The sequence below is a fragment of the Sus scrofa genome, chromosome 3 (assembly GCF_054392235.1).
Source record: "Sus scrofa isolate SSC_HxYL_T2T_F1_AM1 chromosome 3, Sscrofa_HxYL_maternal_Yorkshire_Landrace_v2.0, whole genome shotgun sequence".
Taxonomy (NCBI): Eukaryota; Metazoa; Chordata; class Mammalia; order Artiodactyla; family Suidae; genus Sus; species Sus scrofa.
This window is the reverse complement of record NC_139385.1, coordinates 44,428,909-44,448,842: the sequence shown is the minus strand read 5'-3', so window position 1 is coordinate 44,448,842 and position 19,934 is coordinate 44,428,909. Positions and strand designations below refer to the sequence as shown.

Sequence of the window (19,934 nt, the reverse complement as noted above, 5' to 3'; positions counted from 1 at the left end):
CCCCACCCCCAGCCCAGGAGCCGCACCTCCTGGCTGGCCTCCAGAACTCAGCCTCCAGGATTCCAGAAGCTGAGCACTTCAGGCCCTCTAGGGGTCAGGTGAGCTCCCACCAGGAGGGTGTGTCTCAAACCCAAATGACCCTGCTGGCCCTTGGGGCTGCACCTCCCTGGACATTCTCAGCCCGGGGCCCTTCTGGCAGGTGGGTTGGGACATACATGCTGGGCCCAGCAAGCTCTCCGTTCTGACTCAAAGTCCTTCTTTCCTGCTGGAGCAGAGCGTGAGGAACAGCCAGGGCTGATTCCCAGAATAAACACCCCACCCACAGTCAGTCCCAGCCCTGCAGCCATGGCAGGCCAGCGCCAACGGGAGAGAGGCTCCCCAGGCCGCCTGCTCAAGGTTAATAAGTCACCCTGATCTCACTCCATCCCTGTGCCTGGGCCCCCACTCACAGTGCACTGCAGGCTTCATTAATAGCACTAATAGCTACCATTTGCTGCATGCTTTCCCCTCTCCAGGCATTGATGGGAGCCCTTTGAGTGTCCTTTCTCCTGAGCCTTGCCGAGAATCGCCCTTTCACAGACAGGGAAACTAAGGCTCAGAGAAATCCAATGGCTTGCCTAAGGTCAAGGGTTAGAGTTTGGGGTTTGCCGCCACTCATCCATCCTGGTTCCGATGGTCGTGGTCCCAACGCGAGTTGGAAAAAGGATGTGCAGACTCATAGCGAGGTGAAGAGAAAGAAGAGTTTATTGTGATAAGAAACGCTGCTAATGCAGTGGGACGACTTCCTGATGATCGGGGAGAGCTGACCCCAAAGGAAGTTGGCTGCTTCTTTTTATAGCCAGAGGCTAAGGGAAAAGGTGGAGGGCTTTGCTGGGGTCTGACGCTTTCCTCACCCCTGATAAGAGCCTACTTGGGTAAGCCATCTCTTCACCGAGGGAAAGAGAGCTTGCTGGGTAGGCTACTTCCTTCTCCTAAGAGAGCCGGGCCTGTCACTAAGTCAACTCCAGGTTTTGTCCATCGGCTGCAGATTTTGTGTTTGAGTTGATATGCTCTGGCTCGGGTGCCACGTGGATCATCTCTCCTGCCTCTGGAATGTAGGCCTTCAGGCTCATTTCTCTCTGCTGCCTTGGATTTTTCACCTCCAGTCCCTCAAATAGATGAGAGGCTCTGGAAAGACGGGAACCACTGAACTTACCCAGCTGAGTTTCTTGCATTTTGTGTTCACTGAAGAGGCTTTACTAAGCACTCATGTTGTCCAGGGCACTCTCCTTGCAGTGGGCAGGGACGCAGGTGTGAATGAGTGAGCCATGGCCCTTCTGGGCTCTGACAGGTGAGGAGTCCCCATCAGACTCAGATATTCTTGAAGACCTGGATGGGTTTGCTAGCCCAGCACACAGTAAACCCCCAATAAACATTGTTGAGGAGTGCCCTGGTAGCTCAGGGGGTTAAGGATTCCCTTAACTTGTCACTGCTGTGGCTCATAGTTTGATCCCTGGTCTAGGAACTTCTGCAGGCCGTGGGCACAGCCCAAAAAAATGTTGTTGGGGAATTCCTGTCATGGCTTAACGGAAAAGAATCTGACTAGCATCTAGGAGGACACAGATTCAATCCCTGGCCTCGCTCAGTGGGTTAAGGCTCCGGCCTTGCCGTGAGCTGTGGTGTAGGTCACACATGCAGCTCAGATCTCACGTTGCTGTGGCTATGGCGTAGACCAGTGGCTACAGCTCCAGTTCGATCCCTAGCCTGGGAACCTCCATATGCCATGAGTGCAGCCCTAAAAGACAAAAAACAACAAACAAACAAAAATGTTATCGAATGAACATATGACATGAGTTTAATAAACATCTGTTGAATGAATGGGAACCTAGGGGATGTTCAATAAATTCTTTTTTTTTTTTTTTTTTTTTTACATGGCCGCACCTGCAGCATATGGAAGTTCCTGGACTGAGGATCGTATCAGAGTTGCAGCTGAGGTCTGTGCCACAGCCGTGGCAACACTGACTCCATCTGCAACCTATGCCACAGCTTGCGGCAACGACAGCTCCTTGACCCACTGAGTGAGGCCAGGGATCAAACCAGCACCCTTACAGTAACAAAGTCCGGTCCTTAACCCACTGAGCCACAATAGGAACTCCCTCAATAAATGTTTACAGATGTAGGATTAGGAGACCAGATTTGGCCCCAAATATATTAGCAATTATCTTAGTTCAGGCTGCTATAACAAAATACCATAAGTTCCCTGGTGGCTCAGCAAGTTAAGGATCTGGCACTTGCTGTGGCTCGGGTTTGATCCCTGGTCTAGCAATTTCCACATGCTGCAGGCATGTCCCTCCAAAATACTGTGGACTAGGTGGCTTAAAAATAACACATTTCTCACAGTTCTGAAGGTTGGAAGTCTAGGTGCAAAGTGCTGAGAGATCCAGTTTCTGGTGAGGCCTCTTTTTCTTGCCTGCAGACAGCCACCTTCTGGCTGTGTCCTCACATGGGAGACGGAGCGGTCCAACCTCTCTTCCTCTCCTTCTAAGGGTACCCATCCCACCATGGGGAGCCTATCCTCAAGATCTCATTTAAACTTAATTACCTCCCAAGGCCCTCTAGGCAAATATTATTATACTGGTGGGGGAGATGTGTTAGAACACTAATACATGAGTTTCAGGGAGGCCAAGGGCATGCAGTCTAGAAAAGCAATATTTATGAAGCATTTACTATATGCCAGGCCCTGGGCAGGACCCTGCAGGGACACTGACACAACAGATCATGCCCCTGTCCTACTCCTTGGGGAACATATGCTCTATTAGGGGAGACGGTCCATTATGCATGAGGGGAGCGGCTAGCAAAGGTTGGGTAATCAGAAAAAGGACTCATGGACTTCCCATCACGGCTCGGTGGTTAACAAACTCGACTAGTGTCCATGAGGATGCGGGTTTGATCCCTGGCCTTGCTCAGTGGATCAAGGATCTGGGGTTGGCATGAGCTGTGGTGTAGGTTGCAGGTGCAGCTCGGATCCCGCATTGCCGTGGCTGTGGTGTAGGTCAGCAGCTAGCTCCGATTTGAACCCTAGCCTGGGAACTTCCATATGCCACGGGTGCTGCCCTAAAAAGATAAGAAATAAAGAAACAAAAAAACCAACCTCCCAGGGACTGGCCCTCTGAGATGTCCTGTACCCCTACCCTGCCACTTACCTGATGCCCCAGGGAGGTATAATTGAAGCTTTGAAGCTTTGGAATCAGATGGACTGAGACTACAATCTTGTCTATGCGTCCTAGTAGTTTCTAAAACCTTGGCCAAGTCACTTAATCACGCTGTGCCTCAAGACGGCAATGAGGTGCCACCTCGTCCCACCTCAGAATGTGTCATTAATAAGTCTACAAATAACAAATGCTGGAGAGGGTGTAGCAAAAATGGAACCCTCCTCCACTGTTGGTGCACGTGTAAATTGCTACAACTATGGAAAACAGCATGGAGTTTCCTTGGGAGACCAAATATAGGAGTTCCCAATATGGCTCAGTGGGTTAAGAACCTGACTAGTATCCATGAGGATGCGGGTTCAATCCCTGGCCTCCCTCAGTGGATTAAGGATCCAGTGTTGTGGCCAGCTGCAGCATAGGTTGCAGATGTAGCTTGGATCTGGCATGGCTATGGCTGTGGCTGTGGCTGGCAGCTGTAGCTCCGACTTGACCTCTCGCCTGGGAAAAACTTCCATATGCGGTGGGTGTGGCTCTGAAAAGACAAAAAAAAAGAAAAGAAAATTAAATATAGAACTACCAACAATCTCACTCCTGGGCATATATACAGACAAAACTACAATTCAAAAAGACACATGCACCCCTATGTTCATGGCAGTACTTTCCACAAGAGCTAAGACGTAGAGACAACCTAAATGTCCACTGATAGACGAATGGATTATGAAGATGTGGTACATATTTACAATGGAATACTACTTAGTCATACAAAAGCATGAAACAATGCCATTTCCAGCAACATGGGTGCAACTACAGAGTCTCATACTAAGTGAGGCAAGTCAGAAAGAGAAAGACAAATACCATATGATATCACTTATGTATGAAATCTAAAATATGGCACAAATGAACCCATCTACAAAACAGAAACAGACTCACAGATATGGAGAACAGACTTGTGGTTGCCGTGGGGGAGTGGGGAGGGTGTGGGATGGATGCCGAGTTTGGGGTTGATAGGTGCAAACTATTACATTTAGAAAGGATAAGCAATGAGGTTCCACTGTACAGCACAGGGAAATATATCCAGTCTCTTGGGATAGGACATGATAGAAGATAATATAAGAAATGGAATAGAGGAGTTCCCATTGTGGTAGAGCACAAACAAATCCAACTAGGAACCATGAGGTTGCAGCTTCGATCCCTGGCCCCGCTCAGTGGGTTAAGGATCTGGAGTCGCCGTGAGCTACGGTGTAGGTTGCAGATGCAGCTCGGATCTGGTGTCGCTGTGGCTCTGGCATAGGCTGGTGGCTGCAGCTCTGATTCGACCCCTAGCCTGGGAACTTCCATAGGCTGCAAGTGCGGCCCTAAAAAGCAAAACAAAAAAAAGAGGAATATCTATGTGTGTGTGTATGACTGGGTCACTTTGCTGAACAGCAGAAATTGGCACAACCTTGTAAATCAGCTATACTTTAAATATGCAATGAAAATAAAATAATCTCTCTGTGCCTCAATTTCTTCCTCTGCAAAATGGTAATGACAATGGGACCCACTCTCAGGGTTCTTGTGAGTATGATGAAAGCAAAGCAGCTCGTACAGCAAAAGAACAGATCTAGCTGAGAACCGGGGGTTTCTGGTTGGGTCAACTCCATCAAGATCATAGAGTTCCTCATTCGTGTTGGATTTTCAGGAGCCAAATTTTGGGTGTTTTTGTTTTTGCAGCTAAGGAGACACCAGCTGGGTCCTGGAACTGAAAAGCCCTGGGTCAGGGTTGATACCTGATAATGTATCTCATTTAATCTTCACAACAAACTCAGAAAGGAGATACTGGGAGTTCTCATCATGGCTCAGGGGTTAACGAATCTGACTAGCATCCATGAGGATGCAGATTCGATCTCTGGCCTTGCTCAGTGGGTTCAGTATCCGGCGTTGCTGTGAGCTGTGGTGTAGGTCGCAGACGAGGCTCAGATCCTGTGTTGCTGTGGCTGTGGCGCAGGCCGGCAGGTGTAGCTCCGATTTGACCCCTAGACTGGGAACCTCCATATGCCACAGGTGCAGCCCTGAAAAGCAAAAAAGCAAAAAACCCCAAAAAACAAAAAACAAAACGAAAAAAGAAAGGAGATACTACTATTTACCATCCAAATGTGGGAATCCCAAGTCAGAGTTCTCACTGGGAGCAACGTGCTTGTCCATGAAAACAAATGTAAGCGGAACAACAAATGAGAAAAGTCCTCGCAGGTTAAGGTTTCTTACCGTTGGGTCCCCTCGTGGTGCAGACGCCTTTGGATTTCACTTGAATCAGTGGTAAGACCCATACGGACAAGACTGGCTAGTTCGATCTGCCCCCACTGACTCGCAGGGGCTTCATCTCTGTCGCCACCACCGCAGTGCTTGGCATCCTGTGTGCATTCCATAAGCATTTTGGATGCTAGTCAGATTCATTTCCGCTGAGCCACAACGGGAACTCCCGTCAGCATTTTCTTTTTTTTTTTTGGTCTTTTTCGAGGACGCACCGGCAGGCAGCGTATGGAGATTTCCAGGATAGGGGTCAAATCAGAGAAACAGAGCTGTAGCTGCTGGCCTTCGTCACAGCTCGCTGAGCCACGACGGGAACTCCCCATAAGCATATAAAACTAGCCCCTTGTGTACCTTTTTTCCATACACCTGTATTCCCCCTGGGCCGGAGTCAGGTGACTCCAAGGTGGGACCAAGTGAGGCCACAGGCTGCTGGGTGGCAATGGAAGCTGAATCACTGCAATCCCAGACGCCGGAAGGGGGCGCTCTGCAGCCCTCAGCCTCTGCCTCTCCCCACACCCTGGCTGGTGTTGGGACCCAGAGAGTCGGTCCTTAAGAGCCCCCTCCTAGAAGGTGCTAGGTCCCATGGCTGGCCTTCCCCCCATGGACCATCTGCCGGCTAATGTTTAACCCGGCCTCACTCCACATTATCCACAGGAGGGAAACTAGGGTGCGGTGAGGGCAGGGAAGGTCACCTCCAAATAGCTGCCTTTCAGGACTACTGGCCTTTCATGTATCACCCAACAGCTCAGGAGCACCTGCTCTATCTATTCAGGCAACAGTCATGAGTACCTAGTAAGTGTCCATTCATACAACTCCCCTATGTATCCATTTGCCCGCAAATTAACTAGCATCTACTGTGTCCATGTAACAGCTCATGAGCACCTAGTATGTGTTCATTCAAGCAGCAGTCATGAGCACTACTATGCATATGTGCCTTGAGATGTACTGAGCACCTACTCTGTGTCCATTCGCAAAGTATGTACTGCAGGAGCACCTACTGTGTGCCAAAAGCTCTGTGCCAGGCACTGAGGCTGCAGTGTGATCAAGACCCAGGTGCTTCAGGCTCTGGCGGGGGACGGGCATCATCAACAACATGACTGAAGGCAGAATTACACCCGCAGTCCTATGTCTCACCTACAGAGGATGCTTTTTGTCTCCTGGACTCCTCGAGGCCAACTGGGAGGCGGCAAAGTTGCCTAACAGCAGGAGGGCTGTTTTTGAACCAAGATTTGCCACCAGACAGCAGAGCGGCAAGAAGATGAGAGGGCGGGGGCTCCGGGTTGGCCCAAACAAAAACACACTCAAGGTCGTTAGTCTGGGGTTCAGCCTCAGTAGGTAGAAATCACCTTCGTCCGGTGCGGGTGCTGGCCTTTCTCACTCGCGTGTATCCGCTCATTCCACTTCCTAATCGCCAGCACCGGAGGGTCAGTCCCGGCGCGATCAAGGACCCCCGCCGCTCTCGGGGTGACGATGTAGGCCGTCCGAATGGCGGGGCCTCAGACTGGGGCGGGGCCTCCTCCTCATTCCCCGGGAAGGAAACTGAGGCGGAGGGCAAGGCGGGCAACAGCCCGACGTCGGACGGGAAGGAGGGGCTGAGGCTGGCCTCGAACCCTGGCTTGCGCCTCCCCAAATCCGGAGCCGGGGGCTTCTGCCCGCCGGGCGCTGCCCGCGCGTTCCTGGAACTGGGCTGGGCGGAGAAATCAGGGCCTGCAGAGAGACATTCCTGCCTCCTCCCCGCCGCCCGGGGCCGCGGGGGGCCTGGCCAAGGTGACCCCGCGGGAGGGAGGCGAGGGGCCTCCGCCCCCTCTGCCGCCGCGACCTCCTCCATCTCCCCGGTCTCCGGGGCTTTTCCTCTGGGCCCGCACGCCCTCCCTCCGGTCCTCCTCCGCGCGCCGCCCCTCTCCGGGCTTCCCCGAGGGCGGGACGTCCCGCCCCACCGCCACCCCCAGGCCACCTCCTAGGCCGTGTCCTAGCGCTGCCCTCGGGCCGGGGGCGGGGCCGCGCGGGGGCGGGGGGGCGACACCCGAGGATGGGGCCGAGGAGGACTCGAGCAGTTCGGCCGCGGCCGGGCGCCCCTCCCTCCCGGTGCCCGCTCCCCTGGCCGCGCCACCCTCCCTTCCTCCCCTCCCCCGGCCCAGCGCCGGCTCCCGGCTGCCCCCTCCCCCGACGCGCACACCCCGCCTGGCAGCTGGCGCCCCGGGCCTGGGGCCGCGGCGGCGAGAGGGGTTTGCTGGGAGGGCGGGAGGGAGGGAAGCAGCGGGGGAGGGAGGCGGGAGGGAGGCCGCCCCCCGCGCCCCTCCTCCTCCCCCCTCCTCCGCGGGCCGCCGGTCCCTCCTCCCGCCGCCTCCCTCCTCCCTCCTCCCTCCCTCTCTAAGACATCCCCGCACGGCCCGGCTGCCGCGGCCACCTTCCCTGCCCGAGCTGCAGATGTGGCGGAGCGGCCGGGCGCCGGGCGGCCGTGCCAGGGGAGCCCGCGCCCGGTGAGCCTCGCGCCCTGGCCCCCGCCCGCCCGGCCCCTTCCCCCGCTCGCTCCCCCGCCGCCCCCAGACCGCCGGAGCCCGGAGCCGGGAGCCCAACCGCCCCCGCCGCCGAGGTAGGAAGCCCCCGGGTGTCGCGCCGTGGGGACGGGGATCGTCGGCGGGGCGGGGGGGGGCTGGCCTGTCGCTCGGGGGCTGCAGGACCGGAGGGTCGCCTCCGCCTCCCGCGTCCGCGCCTCACCGCGGGCCATTGTGAGCCCTCGCCCGGGCCCCTGCGCTCGCTCCCTCGCTCGCTGGCTCGCGCGCTCCCTCCCTCGCCGGCTCCCCGGCCCCGTCCCTCCGTTTCTCTGTCTTTCTCCTCCCTCCTTCCCTCCCTCCGTCCGGAGGCCGGCTGAGCCGCGGCCGGGCCCCGGGCCGGAGCAAACTTCGGCGGGGAAGTTGGGCGGCCGTGGTCTGGGCGCGCTGCGGGGCGAGAGGCCCTCCCACCCCGGGAGCCTGGGCACGAAGTTGTCTGGGGCAGCCGGGCAGCCACCTCTTCCCACGGCGGCTGTTTCTAGGAAGAGGGTGGAAAGGTGTCTCCTCCCTGGTCCAGGAAAGTCTTCTCCTGCTGCCCCTGGTTAGCGGCGGCCTTCCTGGGGCCAGGGGAAGGGAGGCCTCTGGGGGCCAGGGCCAGGAGCCGGCGTCCTGTCCAGCACTTGTTCCTCCCCTGCTGTCTGGGTGCTAGCAGAAGGGCCGGGCCGAGTGGTGAAGGCAGGGTTGGCCAACCCGCCTGAGGGAGGGTCTGGAGGGAGCGGGAGGAGGGGGCAAGGCAGGTGCATCCCGGAGGAGGAGATGCCTGCGCCTGCTTCCCCGCAGGCCCCCTGGGATGGAGCTGGAATCCAGGCTGGCACCTGGAGGTCCTGGCACACTGCCCTGGCCAGCCGGGTACTCAGGCCACAGCAGGGCAGCATGCCGCTTTTCTGCCTGTCCAGGAGGGCCCGCCTGGCCGGCCACCCTGGGCAGTGATGGTTGCAAGGAGCTGCCCAGCCCTGCCTTGGGGCCTGGGAAGCGGGAAGGGATCCTGGGAGGAGCCCTGGGCCCCCAGCCATCACAGCCCAGGATCTTGGCTCTGAAGGGAACGCTTGACACTGAGGGGGCAGCCAGGCCAGCTGGGGACCTGGCCAAGGCCTGGGCTCCCGTGGTTCTTGGCCTGGGCCAGGTTCAGGGCCTCAGCTGTGGTCCTTGCAGGCGGCCATCTGAAGGACCTACATGCCTGGTCGTGGCATCCTGGAGGGAAGGTGAGGCTTAGCCAGCAGCTGCGGAAGACAGGGAGACAGTCTGCTCTGCAGAGCCTTCCTCAGCTCCCAGGCTCAGGGAAAGGGAAACTGGCCCCTTCGCTGTGCCCACCCGTCCAGCCCTCCCCAATCCCCGCACCAGTGCCATGGTGCCACAGCTGTTCCAGCCCAGCTCACAGGAGCCTCCCCTCTGCTCCTCCTTCTCCCCTCTGGGCCCAGCCTGGGCCTCCCAGCCGGCCCTGGCCGGCACCGGGCGAGGGGCTGCACCTGGGGGCCCCTCCCAGGACACCCCTTTCTGTGCTCTAGCCCAGCCCATTTCACGGGCCAGCCTGGCTTGGCCCTGTCTGCAGCCAGGCAAGCAGGAGGCAGTGCCAGGGGTTTGGGCACCTTTTATAGGGGCTGAGGACCCTGTGGAAGCAGCCCTGTTTTCCTTCTAGCCCCTTGCCCTCCCCCTCCTTTCCGGAGCTGCCATTAGCGGTGACCCTCTGACCCCCAGGCCAGCCCGCCCTTCCCTGTCTGTGACCTTTGACCTTTGATGTTAAATCCCTCCAGCTGGGGCTCTTTGGCCCCTGAGTGACCCTGGTACAGGACCCTGGGGGGGCCTCTCCCTGCTCCTGGCTCTCCACCCAGGGACACCTGCCAGTCCCTCCCTCACTGATGGGGAGGAGGTGCCCCAGAAAGCCAGACAGTGAGTCACCCCACTTCCAGGCACCACTGCTTTTGGGGTCAGTGGCTTTGGGGGATTCGCTGGAGCTGGGCCATGGCTTGGAGGGTGAGTGGGAAAAGCCCCTGGCCTGGGAGTCTGATGTCCTGGATTCAACTTCTGGCTGCACCACCAACTCCCAAGGGTCCTTGGGCCAGGCGCCTCCCCTTTCTGGATCTCAGTTTCCTCCTCTGTGAAACCAAGGGGTCAGACTTGGGGAGCTTCCTGAACTGCAGAGTCCATGGGAGTCCACGGAAGACAGGCGGGGGTGGGGGTGGGGTGCTGAGAGGGGGTTGAGGCCAACAAAAGCCAACTCTCAATTATCCGTGGGTGGAGCCAGTATGAATAACTGGATGCCACAGACATCCAGAAACCTCATTTTAAACAATCGTGTGAACTGCGTCCCCCCAAAGCTTTTGTTGTTTCTGAAAAGCCCAGCTGCAAATGGGGCAGCCCCAGCGATGCCTTCTGCCTGGGCTCCCCTCCTTGCTGGGAGTGCCCGCAGACGCGACAGGGCTGATGGGGCCACCTGGTCCCAGGGGAAGACAGGGCTCTGCCAGGGCCCCTCCCTGGGCTTGTCGGAGGGCCTGGACCCCTGGCTCCACCGTGCAGCTCCCCCTCCCGCCGCTCCCTTCTCCCCTCTTTTCCTGGCCTGGCCTCGGGCGGTCCAGGCAGTGGGAGTGTCGTCTGCCACCTACCCCTCTGGGGCCGGGCTTCGGTACAGAAGGAGGAAGGTTCTCCTGACAACCTCCACCCCTGTGCATTTCCATCTACCCTCATTCGCCTGGAATCCGAATTTCCCACTTGGGCGAGGGGGCGGGGCAGCGTTTGGGGCAATCCCAGGATGAGGGAGGGTGGCGACAGCTGTGGCCGGGGGACCAGATGTGGGACTGGGGTGTGCAGCTGAGCTCTTTGGGAGGCATTTGGGGTGGGGCCTCTGGCGCTGAGAGGCCCGGGGGGGGGGGGGGGGGGGGGCGGCGGTGGCAGCTCCGGGCTCTGTCCTCTGTGCAGGGTTCCCCCCCAGGTTTCCGTGCCCCAGGGCAGCCGAAGAGGCCCCTCAAATGTGGGCTGCCGTGGCGGGGCCCCGAGCTGGGTGGAGTGGGGCGGTGGGGGTGCTCTGCTCTTTTCCAGGCTCTGGAGAAGCGTCTCTCGATCCAGGGTTCTTGTCATTTTACATTTCACGCAGATGACTGAGGGGTGACCCCCACAAGGTCCTGGGTGGTCCCCCCTTCACCTAGATACACACCCTTCTCAGAGATGGGGCATCCCTGGCTGGTGAGGGGGTCTCTGGGGCCAGCCAAAAATGGGGATCTCCCCCCAACCCACACTGCACTCCCTCCCAGGGCCTGGGAAAGGGTCCTAGACAAGAGTCTGGGGGTTCACCTTTCTGAGGGTGCCAGGGCCAGGCAGGGAGGGGATATCCAGCCTTGCCCCAGCCTGCTGCCAGCCCTGGGTGTGCAACCAGAGCTTTTGCAAGGCCCTTGGGACATATCTGTCCCCTTGGATTCCAAGGTGGCTGCTTCAGCCCCACCCTGGGGGGCAGGGACTGACACTCCAACCAGGACGTCTAGTGCTTTGCTGATCAGCCAGTGTTGGGGTGACCCTGACCCCTGCAGAGGAAAGGACTTGCTGTGGGGTGGGGACCGGGGGGTGTCTTCTGCAGGGGCCAAGTCTGGAGTAGACCCACATTTCTTTCCAGGCCCGAGCTTAGCCATGTAAACCCCTGCTGTCCCTGCAACCATGAAAATGCCCGCCTAGGTGAGGCAGTCAGGGGGTCCCTGAGAAAACCAACAGGGTACCTTCCAGTGACTGTCACTGGAAGAGCCTGTAAGAGAGTCTCATCAATCCCTATTTGACAAAGGAAGAAGCAGGCTCAGGATGGAAAAGGGCTCGTGGGCATCCGGGCCCAGTTCCTGGGTCTGCTATGGGGAGGGAAGGTGGGCTGGGCTCTGGCGGCCAGCTCCCCTGCCTGGCACGAGAGGGGAGCCTGCTCCTGAGGGGCCCTGAGCCTCCATCCCTGCCCTGGCGCTGCTCCCCCGGCCTCAGCTCCTGACTTCGCTGCTGCATCCCTGGCCCGCTCTCCCGGTCCAGCTCTGGGGCTGTGGTACCCTTCAGGGGAGCTCTGGGAGCCGCCACATGCTGGCCCCCGGGGTGCCCCGGTGGGGCTGACCTGCCTCCTGCCAGGACGTGTCTCTTCAAGCTTCCTCAGGCTGCGCAGGGGAGAGGCCCTGGCTCTGGGCATCTTGAAGGGCAGGGAGCTCTGGCTGCTGTCCGCCCTCCCTGTCCCCCTCTCAGATGGTATGGCGGGTCTGGTTAACTGGTAGCCAGGCAGGGAGGGCCCGGGGGCACAGAGATGGGAGGCCACTCCACTGGGGAAGAGGACTTCCCATCTGCTCCAGAGGCGTCTGGTGGGGGTGGGCAGCGGGGACGGGAATCTTCCAGTCCATACCTGGGGGGTGGCTGGGGCTTCCTCCAGACCTTTGGCTTCCTACGGAGAGGCCAGGTAGTAGCCTCCACAGGGAGGGCCTCATAGGTGACACGCCTGTGCACACGTATTCCCACAGTGGCAGATGGCCGTCTGGGGAAGGACGCAGGCCCGGCCCTGGCCCCCTCCTCCAGTCATGGCCAAGGGCGGGTGGGGGCCCGCTGAGGCCCAGGAGGCTGTTGAGCTGTCTGGGTCGGCCCTGCGAGGCTCCAGGCAGACAGGGGTCTTCTTTGCTTAGCATCCCCCTGGGACCCTGGCAGGAAGGAGGTGGGGGAAACGGGCTCAGAGTTGTGAGGGCTTGGCCCAGGGTCACTTGGGGTCAGGGAGGGTCAGAAGGGAATCGGAGCTGGGGCTGTCTGGCCCCGTCCACTGCAAGGGCACCTGTGGGGCAGCTGTGTTCGGAGGAAGCCTCCCTCCCTGCCCCCCATCGTCCACCTGGGTCTGGCTGGCAAGTCCCAGCCTGCCGGTGCCATTTCTCCCCGGGGCCACTCCTTCCTGCATCCAGACCCCCCTTCAACCCCCATCACCACACTTCCCAGGCTGACTGACCTACAGCTGCGATGCCCCCCCACTCCCCGCCAAAGCTGTGGGGCCCTCCACTGTCCTGCCTGTTCTAAGGTGCCCCCCACCCACTGCTGCTGGCTGTCAGCCTGCCAGCCCCACCCTCCCCCAGGCCAGGCCCCCAACACCCCCTTCAGGACACCTTGTGGCCACCCTGTGTGGTCCCGTGGGCCCTGGGCCCCAAAGGCGTGGAACAGGCCGGGCCTGGCACGACCCTACCCAGTGTTTCCTTTGGGTTGAGAGACTGCCCCTGGCTCCCAGCCTGGCTTTGATGCCTAGAATGGGAGCAGGGGAGGGGCATGGGCCGGGAAGCCGGCGTGGGGGTGGAGTTTGGGGTTTTGCTGGAGCCCCTGCTGGGCCTGGTCTTGACCGGCTGTTCTGGGGTGGCTCTGGGACAGGGCCGGGTGGGAGTGGCAGGAGACAGAGCTGGGGGAACTGGGCCCTTCCGGTCACCCCAACTGACCAGGCTGATGCTGGCCACGTTACCCTCACATCCGGGTCTGTGCCTGGGTCCCTGGTCCCAGATGGGGAGGAGGAGGCATCTGTGTCAGGGCTCAGGCCCGGCCTCGTGGATAAGCCACTTCCCTCTTGGGGTCTTAAGCCTCCCACACCGCTGCTGGCTGGGGGTACCGGCAACAGATTCATTCACTCAACAAACATTCAGCAAGTAACCAAGTGTTCGGGGAAAGGGGAGGCTGCGCTTGATGGCGCTGTTAGGGGAGTGGTTTGCATGTTCAGTCTCTGGTCCTACTCCAGGCTGGCCCCCACTTTTCACAGATGGGGAAACTGAGGCCCAGAGCCTTGCCCACATCAAATCGCACCAGGCCTGGTTGTCTGGCTCTGAGGCCCTAGCACTTCCCACTGCTGCCCAGCTCACTCTGGTGGAAGCGGTGGGCTCAGTGTGGGGCCATGGGAAACGGTGCAGCAGCCTGCTCGGCGAGGCCCTCTCCCTTTCAGCGCCCCCAGAGGTGCCCTGCCTGCTCTGAGACCCTCTTGGAAAGAGGCTCTGAATGCCAGGTGCAGGGGTGGTGCAGGTGACACGATGTGCACAGCGTGGAGCCCTCAAGGCATGCTCAAGAAAGAGCTGGTGACTTGGTGGCGTGAGGGATGCCTTAGCAAGGACTTGGACCCAGGGTGCACGTGGCAGGCAGCAGGGGGCCATGGCTGGGCTATGGATGCCGCCCTCAGCGGTGTGGGGACAGAGGCAGGTCCTCAGCTCAGCCCTCTGGCACCTGGAAGAACAGCCCCTGTTTGAGTACAGGAGGCAAAGGCCAGCGAGGGTGACTTGCTGGAGACCGGAATGGGTGGCAGCTGGAGGAGCACAAGGAGGTGTGGAAGGTGTGAGGCAAGAGCTGGCACCCAAGAGGGGAGCCTCAGGCAGGCAGCAGGCTGGGAATGCCAGGAAAGGAGGCGCCGAAGGGGAGAGCCTGGGACGGGAGATGGGCTGAAAGGAAGATGGCACTGTCCCCCCACAGGGAGCACCCCACAGGTCCTGGTCCAGCCTCTCTCTTGGGCTTTCTCCTCTGCTGAATGACAGGCAGGTTTGTGTGTGGGTCGCTTGGGGCCACACCTCCAGGCTTCTGCAGTGTTGGGCTCAGAGAGAATGTGGGCTTCGGAGCCTGGAGGTGAATCCCAGCTCTGCTTTTTTTTTTTTTTTTTTTTTGTCTTTTTGCTATTTCTTGGGCCGCTCCCGCGGCATATGGAGTTTCCCAGGCTAGGGGTCTAATCGGAGCTGTAGCTGCCAGCCTATGCCAGAGCCACAGCAACTCGGGATCCGAGCCGCGTCTGCAACCTACACCCCAGCTCACGGCAACGCTGGATCGTTAACCCACTGAGCAAGGGCAGGGATCGAACCCGCAACCTCATGGTTCCTAGTCGGATTCGTTAACCACTGCGCCACGACGGGAACTCCTGCTTTTGTTTTTTTTTTTTTTTTTTTTGCTGTACCGGCGGCACATGGAAGCTCCCAGGCCAGGGATCGAACTGGTGCCACAGCAGTGATAATGCCAGATCCTTAACCTCCAGGCCACCAGGGAGCTCCCCCAGCTGTGCCATTTATAAGCTCTGTCACCTTAGCAGGTGACTGAAGCACTCAGAGCCTAGGTTCTCGCCACCTGGAAAGCGGGCAGATTACACCTAATTCACAGGGCCGTGAGGATGAATGGAGAAGGAGGCGTGCCGGCCATTCCTGGCCCCCTGAACTTACTGTGAGGACCTGACCTCCTCCTGCCCCAGCACTTCACCCCATGTCCATGTGGCCACCTGGGCTCAGGAGCAGCCCCCTGCCCACAGGAGCAGCCCACTCCTCACACTGTTCACCTCTGTGAGGTCTGGGCGCCCTCCCTTCTCATTCATCTGTGGGCCCCCCAGAACCCAGCGGAGGCCCTGGTGCTGGAATGCATAACTGAGTGGTTGGTGAGTGAGGCCGAGGGAAGGCCAAAGTCCAGAGCCCGCCCACCGCCTCCTGCTCTCTGAGTTGGCGGGTGCTGTTTGCAGTGGGCCTGGTCCCTGTCCCAGGGCAGTGTGTGTGTGTCAGGGGTGAGCCCTGAGTAGGGTACTCCTGGTACCTGGTGTCGTCCCATAGCCAGACTCCACATGGGCACCACAGTGCTTCCTTTTCTGCGGGCACTGGGCCTCATCCCCACTCCCACCAGTAAGCCGAGACTCCTGGGTCCAGGACCCTGAGGCTGGTTACCTGCCATGTCATGTGTGTACACAGGTGTGGCATGCGTGTGTGCCTATGTGTCTGGTGGTGCCATGGGTGCCCATCCATGTCCTGTGGGACACTGGGCAACGCCTCTGTGGGCCCTAGAGAGCCCTGGCAGAGTGCCTGGCCCTGCCTGCCCACGTGAGTAGCCTAACTGCCTGGCAGGGCCTGTGCCTAAGCCCTGCTGGGTGTGTGTCCCTGTTTGGCTCCCCTGGCGCTGGCCCCTCCCAGGGGCTTGGGCAGCCGGCCCCAGCCCTTCCCTCCCCGCCTGCCCCCTGGGCGTGGGGGCTGCTTGGCGGGGCTTGCCTCTGGCTGAGGCCCAGGTGCAGGCAGTGCTCACAGCCCCACGCACCACCTCCCCCCAAGCTGGGCAGACAGGAAAATACCAGACATAGTTGTGCAAAGGTGGCTGCAGGCGGGCAGGCAGCAGGGGGTGGGGGCCCGCCTTGATGGGCCTGGAGCCACCAGGCCAGGGGAGGCCTCTGTGCCAGGCTGGCCCCTGCTGCTGGACGTGTGTGTGTGTGTGCGTGTGCGCGCGCACACATGTGTAGGCCAGCCCAAGTGTGAGCTGCTCCCCCCGCCCTAGCCAGGGGTCTTCCTGCTGGCACTGGGGAAGGAGATGGAGCTCCTGGGAAGCTGGAGCTGGTAAGGGGCGTGGAGGAGCCAGCTGCTTGTCCTCCAGCAGCTGTGCTGCTTCAACTATCTGGGTGACCTTGGCCTGCCAAGTTAATGTGTGGGCACCCAGGGGCAGAATTGGGAACAAGAATCCTCAAGGCTACCAGTTGCTGACACCTCCTGTGTGCCAGGTGCCAGGCGAGCTCACCCTGTGGGATGCCCCGAATCTCCACGCGGCCCCATGAGCTGACACCTCATCCATTAATATTGTGCTATGTTACTGATGAAGAAACCAAGTCTCAGAGCCGTGACAGGAGACTGGGAGCTGGTAGCCTGCCTCTGGGAAGCACTCTCTAAATGTGCCCAAGTGGGGGTTCCTGGCACGCGCCCCCGCTCAGGTGCTGCCCAGCTGGGAGCTTTCCCAAGGCCCCCATGTCTGGGAGTGGAGAGCTCAGCCCTGGTTGTGTCGCAGGGGGCGGGGGAGGGGGGCTGGCATGCTCACTTTGGCAGGGTCTGCCCTCGAGGAGATCTGGGAGGGCCGCTGCCCACTGCTGGAGTGGGAGCGCATCTTGGAGTGGGAGAGGGGTGTGCTTGCTGAACAGGAGGGCCCAGGAAAGGGGAAGCCAGGCTCTTCCAGGAAGTGCTGCCTGCCCTGGCCCCTCTCCTGGGACCTGCTTGGGCTCAGGCCTCAGGCTAAGCCCCTCCCCTGGGTCCCCGGGGAAGGCCTGCTCCTCCCAGGGCTGCTCAGAGCGTCGCCGGCCTCCCAGAGCTCTTTCTTTGGCGCAGGCTCTGGAAGGTGGCTTGGGTCAGCTGTGGCCTCTCCACGGGGTAGCGGAGGCCCACGGCTCTCTGAGGGGCACAAGCTTGAACAATTACACACTCAACTGAAGGACAGGTGCTCCCAGTTGAAGGTGAGACTGGATGTCTGGTGTGGGGGGGCCAGTCCCTGCTCAGCCGTCCTCACAGCCTAAAGCTGCTCAAAGTCTGGGGGACAGTTCATTCACGAGTTTGATTAAGTACCTACTATGCACCCAGCACTGTTCCAGGTGCTGAATGCTCCCTACTGAGGAGAAAGACTGAGTCATCCCTGGATGTGCATTCCCGTATGGATTTCTCCCCCAAATCCAGTGGGGGGGACATCTTATTACTATCATCCTCTTTCATAGATGAGGCCCAGGAGTCCCAGACTGAGAGGTCACTTGCCCTAAGTCACATGGGCAGGAAGTGGCAGAGCCAAGCTGGAGACCCATACTGGAGCCCCGTTCTGCTGCCTGGTCAGGAGGGGGGCCTGAGCAGATGAGCCCCTGTGGCTGGGCCTGGGCGGCTGGGGAGGGTGGAGCTCTTGGCCAGGGCAGGGAGCCGCAGCGGTTCCCAGGAATGCGGGGCTGTGGGGCCGTTTGCTTTGGCAGCATATCTGCCCTCAGCTCTCAAAGCCTCCCTGTGGGCCCCCCAACAGTCAGCCCTTCCAGCACCCATTCACTGCTGGCTGCCCCTCCTGGGCTCTGCACCTCGCTCCCACAAACCCCTGTGCAATGAGGAGGTGGGATCCAGAGTCCCTTTGCCTGCCCCTCCCCACATCCATGGGCACAGGAGGGGCTAATGGAGAACAAAGCTTCTGGGCTCACCTGGGCTTGAAACCCAGCTCTGCCACGGACAAGCTGTGTGATCCTGGACAGATCACTGAACATCTCTGAGTTTTGGCTTTTGCATCTGTGAAATGGGGATGAAGCAGCACCTGTCTTATAGGTGCTGCTACGCTGCCCAACTACTAGCTGTCCCCTGGTACTGTCGTGGTGGTATTCATCCATGGCTTCCAGTTTTGGGCTTGCCACCCACTTGTGCAACCCGGGCTGGCAGCCTCCCCTTCCAGCCCTGTTACCTCCCCATCTGTAAGACTAGTGTGCTGACAACAATGGCCCTGGAACCAGACGCATGGGCACCCTCCACGCAGGTGGGAGCTGACGGGCACAGGGGAGGCCGGGGCCTTGGTTCTGCTTTCCATTTGATGGCAAGAAAGCTGCGTGAGCTTTTGAGAGGTGCCTTCTGGGTCCCTGTCCCCAAGTCCTAGGCTGGATGGGCAGGGGAATAAAGAGTGTGCCGCTTGTTGCCCCGATGTCCCTGCTACACTGGGGGTCACCCACCTGGCCCCATGCTGCTGCGGGTGGGCAGGAAGGGCCCCCATCTTACAGCGGGAGACCCCGGGTGCTTCGCACGAGGGTGTGCCGAGCCCACCGCCTCCACCCACGGCCGCACCTCTCCGGGCTCAGGGCCAGCCAGCGGCCCGCTCCCCAGCAGAGGAGGAGCTCTCTCCAGGGCAGATTCGCGCCGGCTCCCATTACCCTGCTGACCTGGAGCCTCAGTTTCCTCATCTGTGCCGCAGGGAAACCAACAGCGTCCACTCACAATGGCGGCTTTAGAGGGTTCAGAGAACTCGTGCACAGACGGTGCCTGGCACACGGTAGGTGTTCCACGGATCCTGACCCCTGCCCTTTCGGGTGTGCTTCCCACCCCACCCCCCGCCGGCCGCCCGCCCGCCCGCCCGCCTCGGTTTCCCTGCGAGGCGACTCTGCCCCGCCCCGCGCTCGCTCCGCCCCCGCCGGGGGCGGACCGGGCCGCCAGGTAGGGCCCGGCGGGCGCGGCGGGCGCTGCAGCTGGGGGCCGTCTGCGCGCGGCCGGCGGGCGCACAATAGCGGCCATTGTCTCGACGCGGCCGGCGGGCGGGCGCGGCGCGGCGGGGCGGGGGCCGGGCCCCGAGGGCCAGCGCGGCCCACCCTCCGGGTGACCCCGCCCCGCCCCCGCCGCCCCGGTGGTCCCCGCGCCGCGCCGCCCCCGCCCGCGCTCGCGCCGCTTCCTCCCGCTCCCCCAGCCCTAATTAGTTCCTTTCGCAGCTGGAGCAGCGGCGCGGCCGCCTCGGCGCCGCCTCTCCGCCCGCCCCCCGCGCTCGGGACCGCACGACCCAGCGCCAGCTGGGCGCTTGTCGCGTCACCTCGACGGAGGGAAACTGAGGCGGGGGCTCCGCAGCCAGGCTCCGTGCGGCACCCAGTGGGCACCCGCCCACTGCGGGCTTCGCGCTGCTTAAGAAACTTGCCCGTCCTCTCAGCAAGGCGGATCACCCACCCTCCAGAAAACAGACGGGTGTCTGCCTCCCCACCCCCTGGTTGTCGGGAGCGTTAAATCAGTCGGGTGATGGGCGGCTGGCCCTCGGAGGTGATCACCGCGCCAGTCCCAGGGTTCCAGGTCCACCCGCGTCCCCCCCCCCGCCCCGCCCCAGCCCCAACCGACGCCGCGGGGCCTCAAAGGCCCAGGAGAATGTGACCCTGGCTCTGGCCTGCCTCTCTTCACCCAGCCCGGGAACAAAGAGCAGCGCCGGAGCCCAGAACTGGCCACTGCTGGCTGTGGGTGGGGGTTGGAAAGGGACGCTTGGAGGTTGGGCACGGCCAGAGCAGGAGTGGGTCCTGGGAGCTGTGGGCTTTGGGGATGGGTACCTTTCTTCTTCCCCAGGCGTAGGGAGGCTGGGCTCTGGCTTCTATTAGAATGAACCCCTGTTCCCAAGGCAGAACCCAGCGGCAGGAAGTGGGGGTGGGTCTCTGGAGACTGGACTGCTGGCTAGGGGGGTACTGGAGGCCCCCTGCTCCCTC

General features: G+C 60.5%; 2 protein-coding genes across 5 annotated transcripts in view; one reads left to right on the top strand and one right to left on the bottom strand.

The window, feature by feature from the left end:
• Positions 1–726: 726 nt before the first annotated feature.
• LOC146404578 (uncharacterized) lies at positions 727–18,993 on the bottom strand. Its single transcript, XM_085020105.1, has 4 exons — positions 18,438–18,993; positions 16,799–16,890; positions 14,207–14,285; positions 727–8,187 (listed from the first exon to the last, which is right to left on the bottom strand). Exons 1-4 carry the CDS (start codon positions 18,991–18,993, stop codon positions 7,175–7,177), a joined length of 1,740 nt encoding a protein of 579 aa, XP_084876231.1. The 3' UTR covers positions 727–7,174.
• GLIS2 (GLIS family zinc finger 2) overlaps positions 7,849–19,934 on the top strand; it is a 20,681-nt gene continuing 8,595 nt past the window's right edge. For 2 of the 4 annotated variants that reach the window (XM_085017772.1, XM_085017771.1), the window contains exon 1: positions 18,717–18,754. The gene's annotated coding sequence lies outside the window, so the exon portion shown is untranslated. Of the gene's footprint in view, positions 8,068–18,676; positions 18,755–19,934 lie in introns of those variants that run through there. The other 2 variants (XM_005662180.4, XM_005662179.4) reach the window with 2 other exon arrangements.

What these genes read in the sequence shown, in the direction of transcription:
- LOC146404578 (XM_085020105.1), bottom strand. Translation starts at nt 18,993, where the DNA reads ATGGCCGCTATTGTGCGCCCGCCGGCCGCGCGCAGACGGCCCCCAGCT. An exon ending in CCGCAGCAGCATGGGGCCAG is followed by an intron (nt 16,891 to 18,437) that starts GTGGGTGACCCC and finishes CCTCCTGTTCAG; the next exon opens with CAAGCACACCCCTCTCCCAC. An exon ending in AACAGGGGCTGTTCTTCCAG is followed by an intron (nt 8,188 to 14,206) that starts GTGCCAGAGGGC and finishes GCCCGCGGTGAG; the next exon opens with GCGCGGACGCGGGAGGCGGA.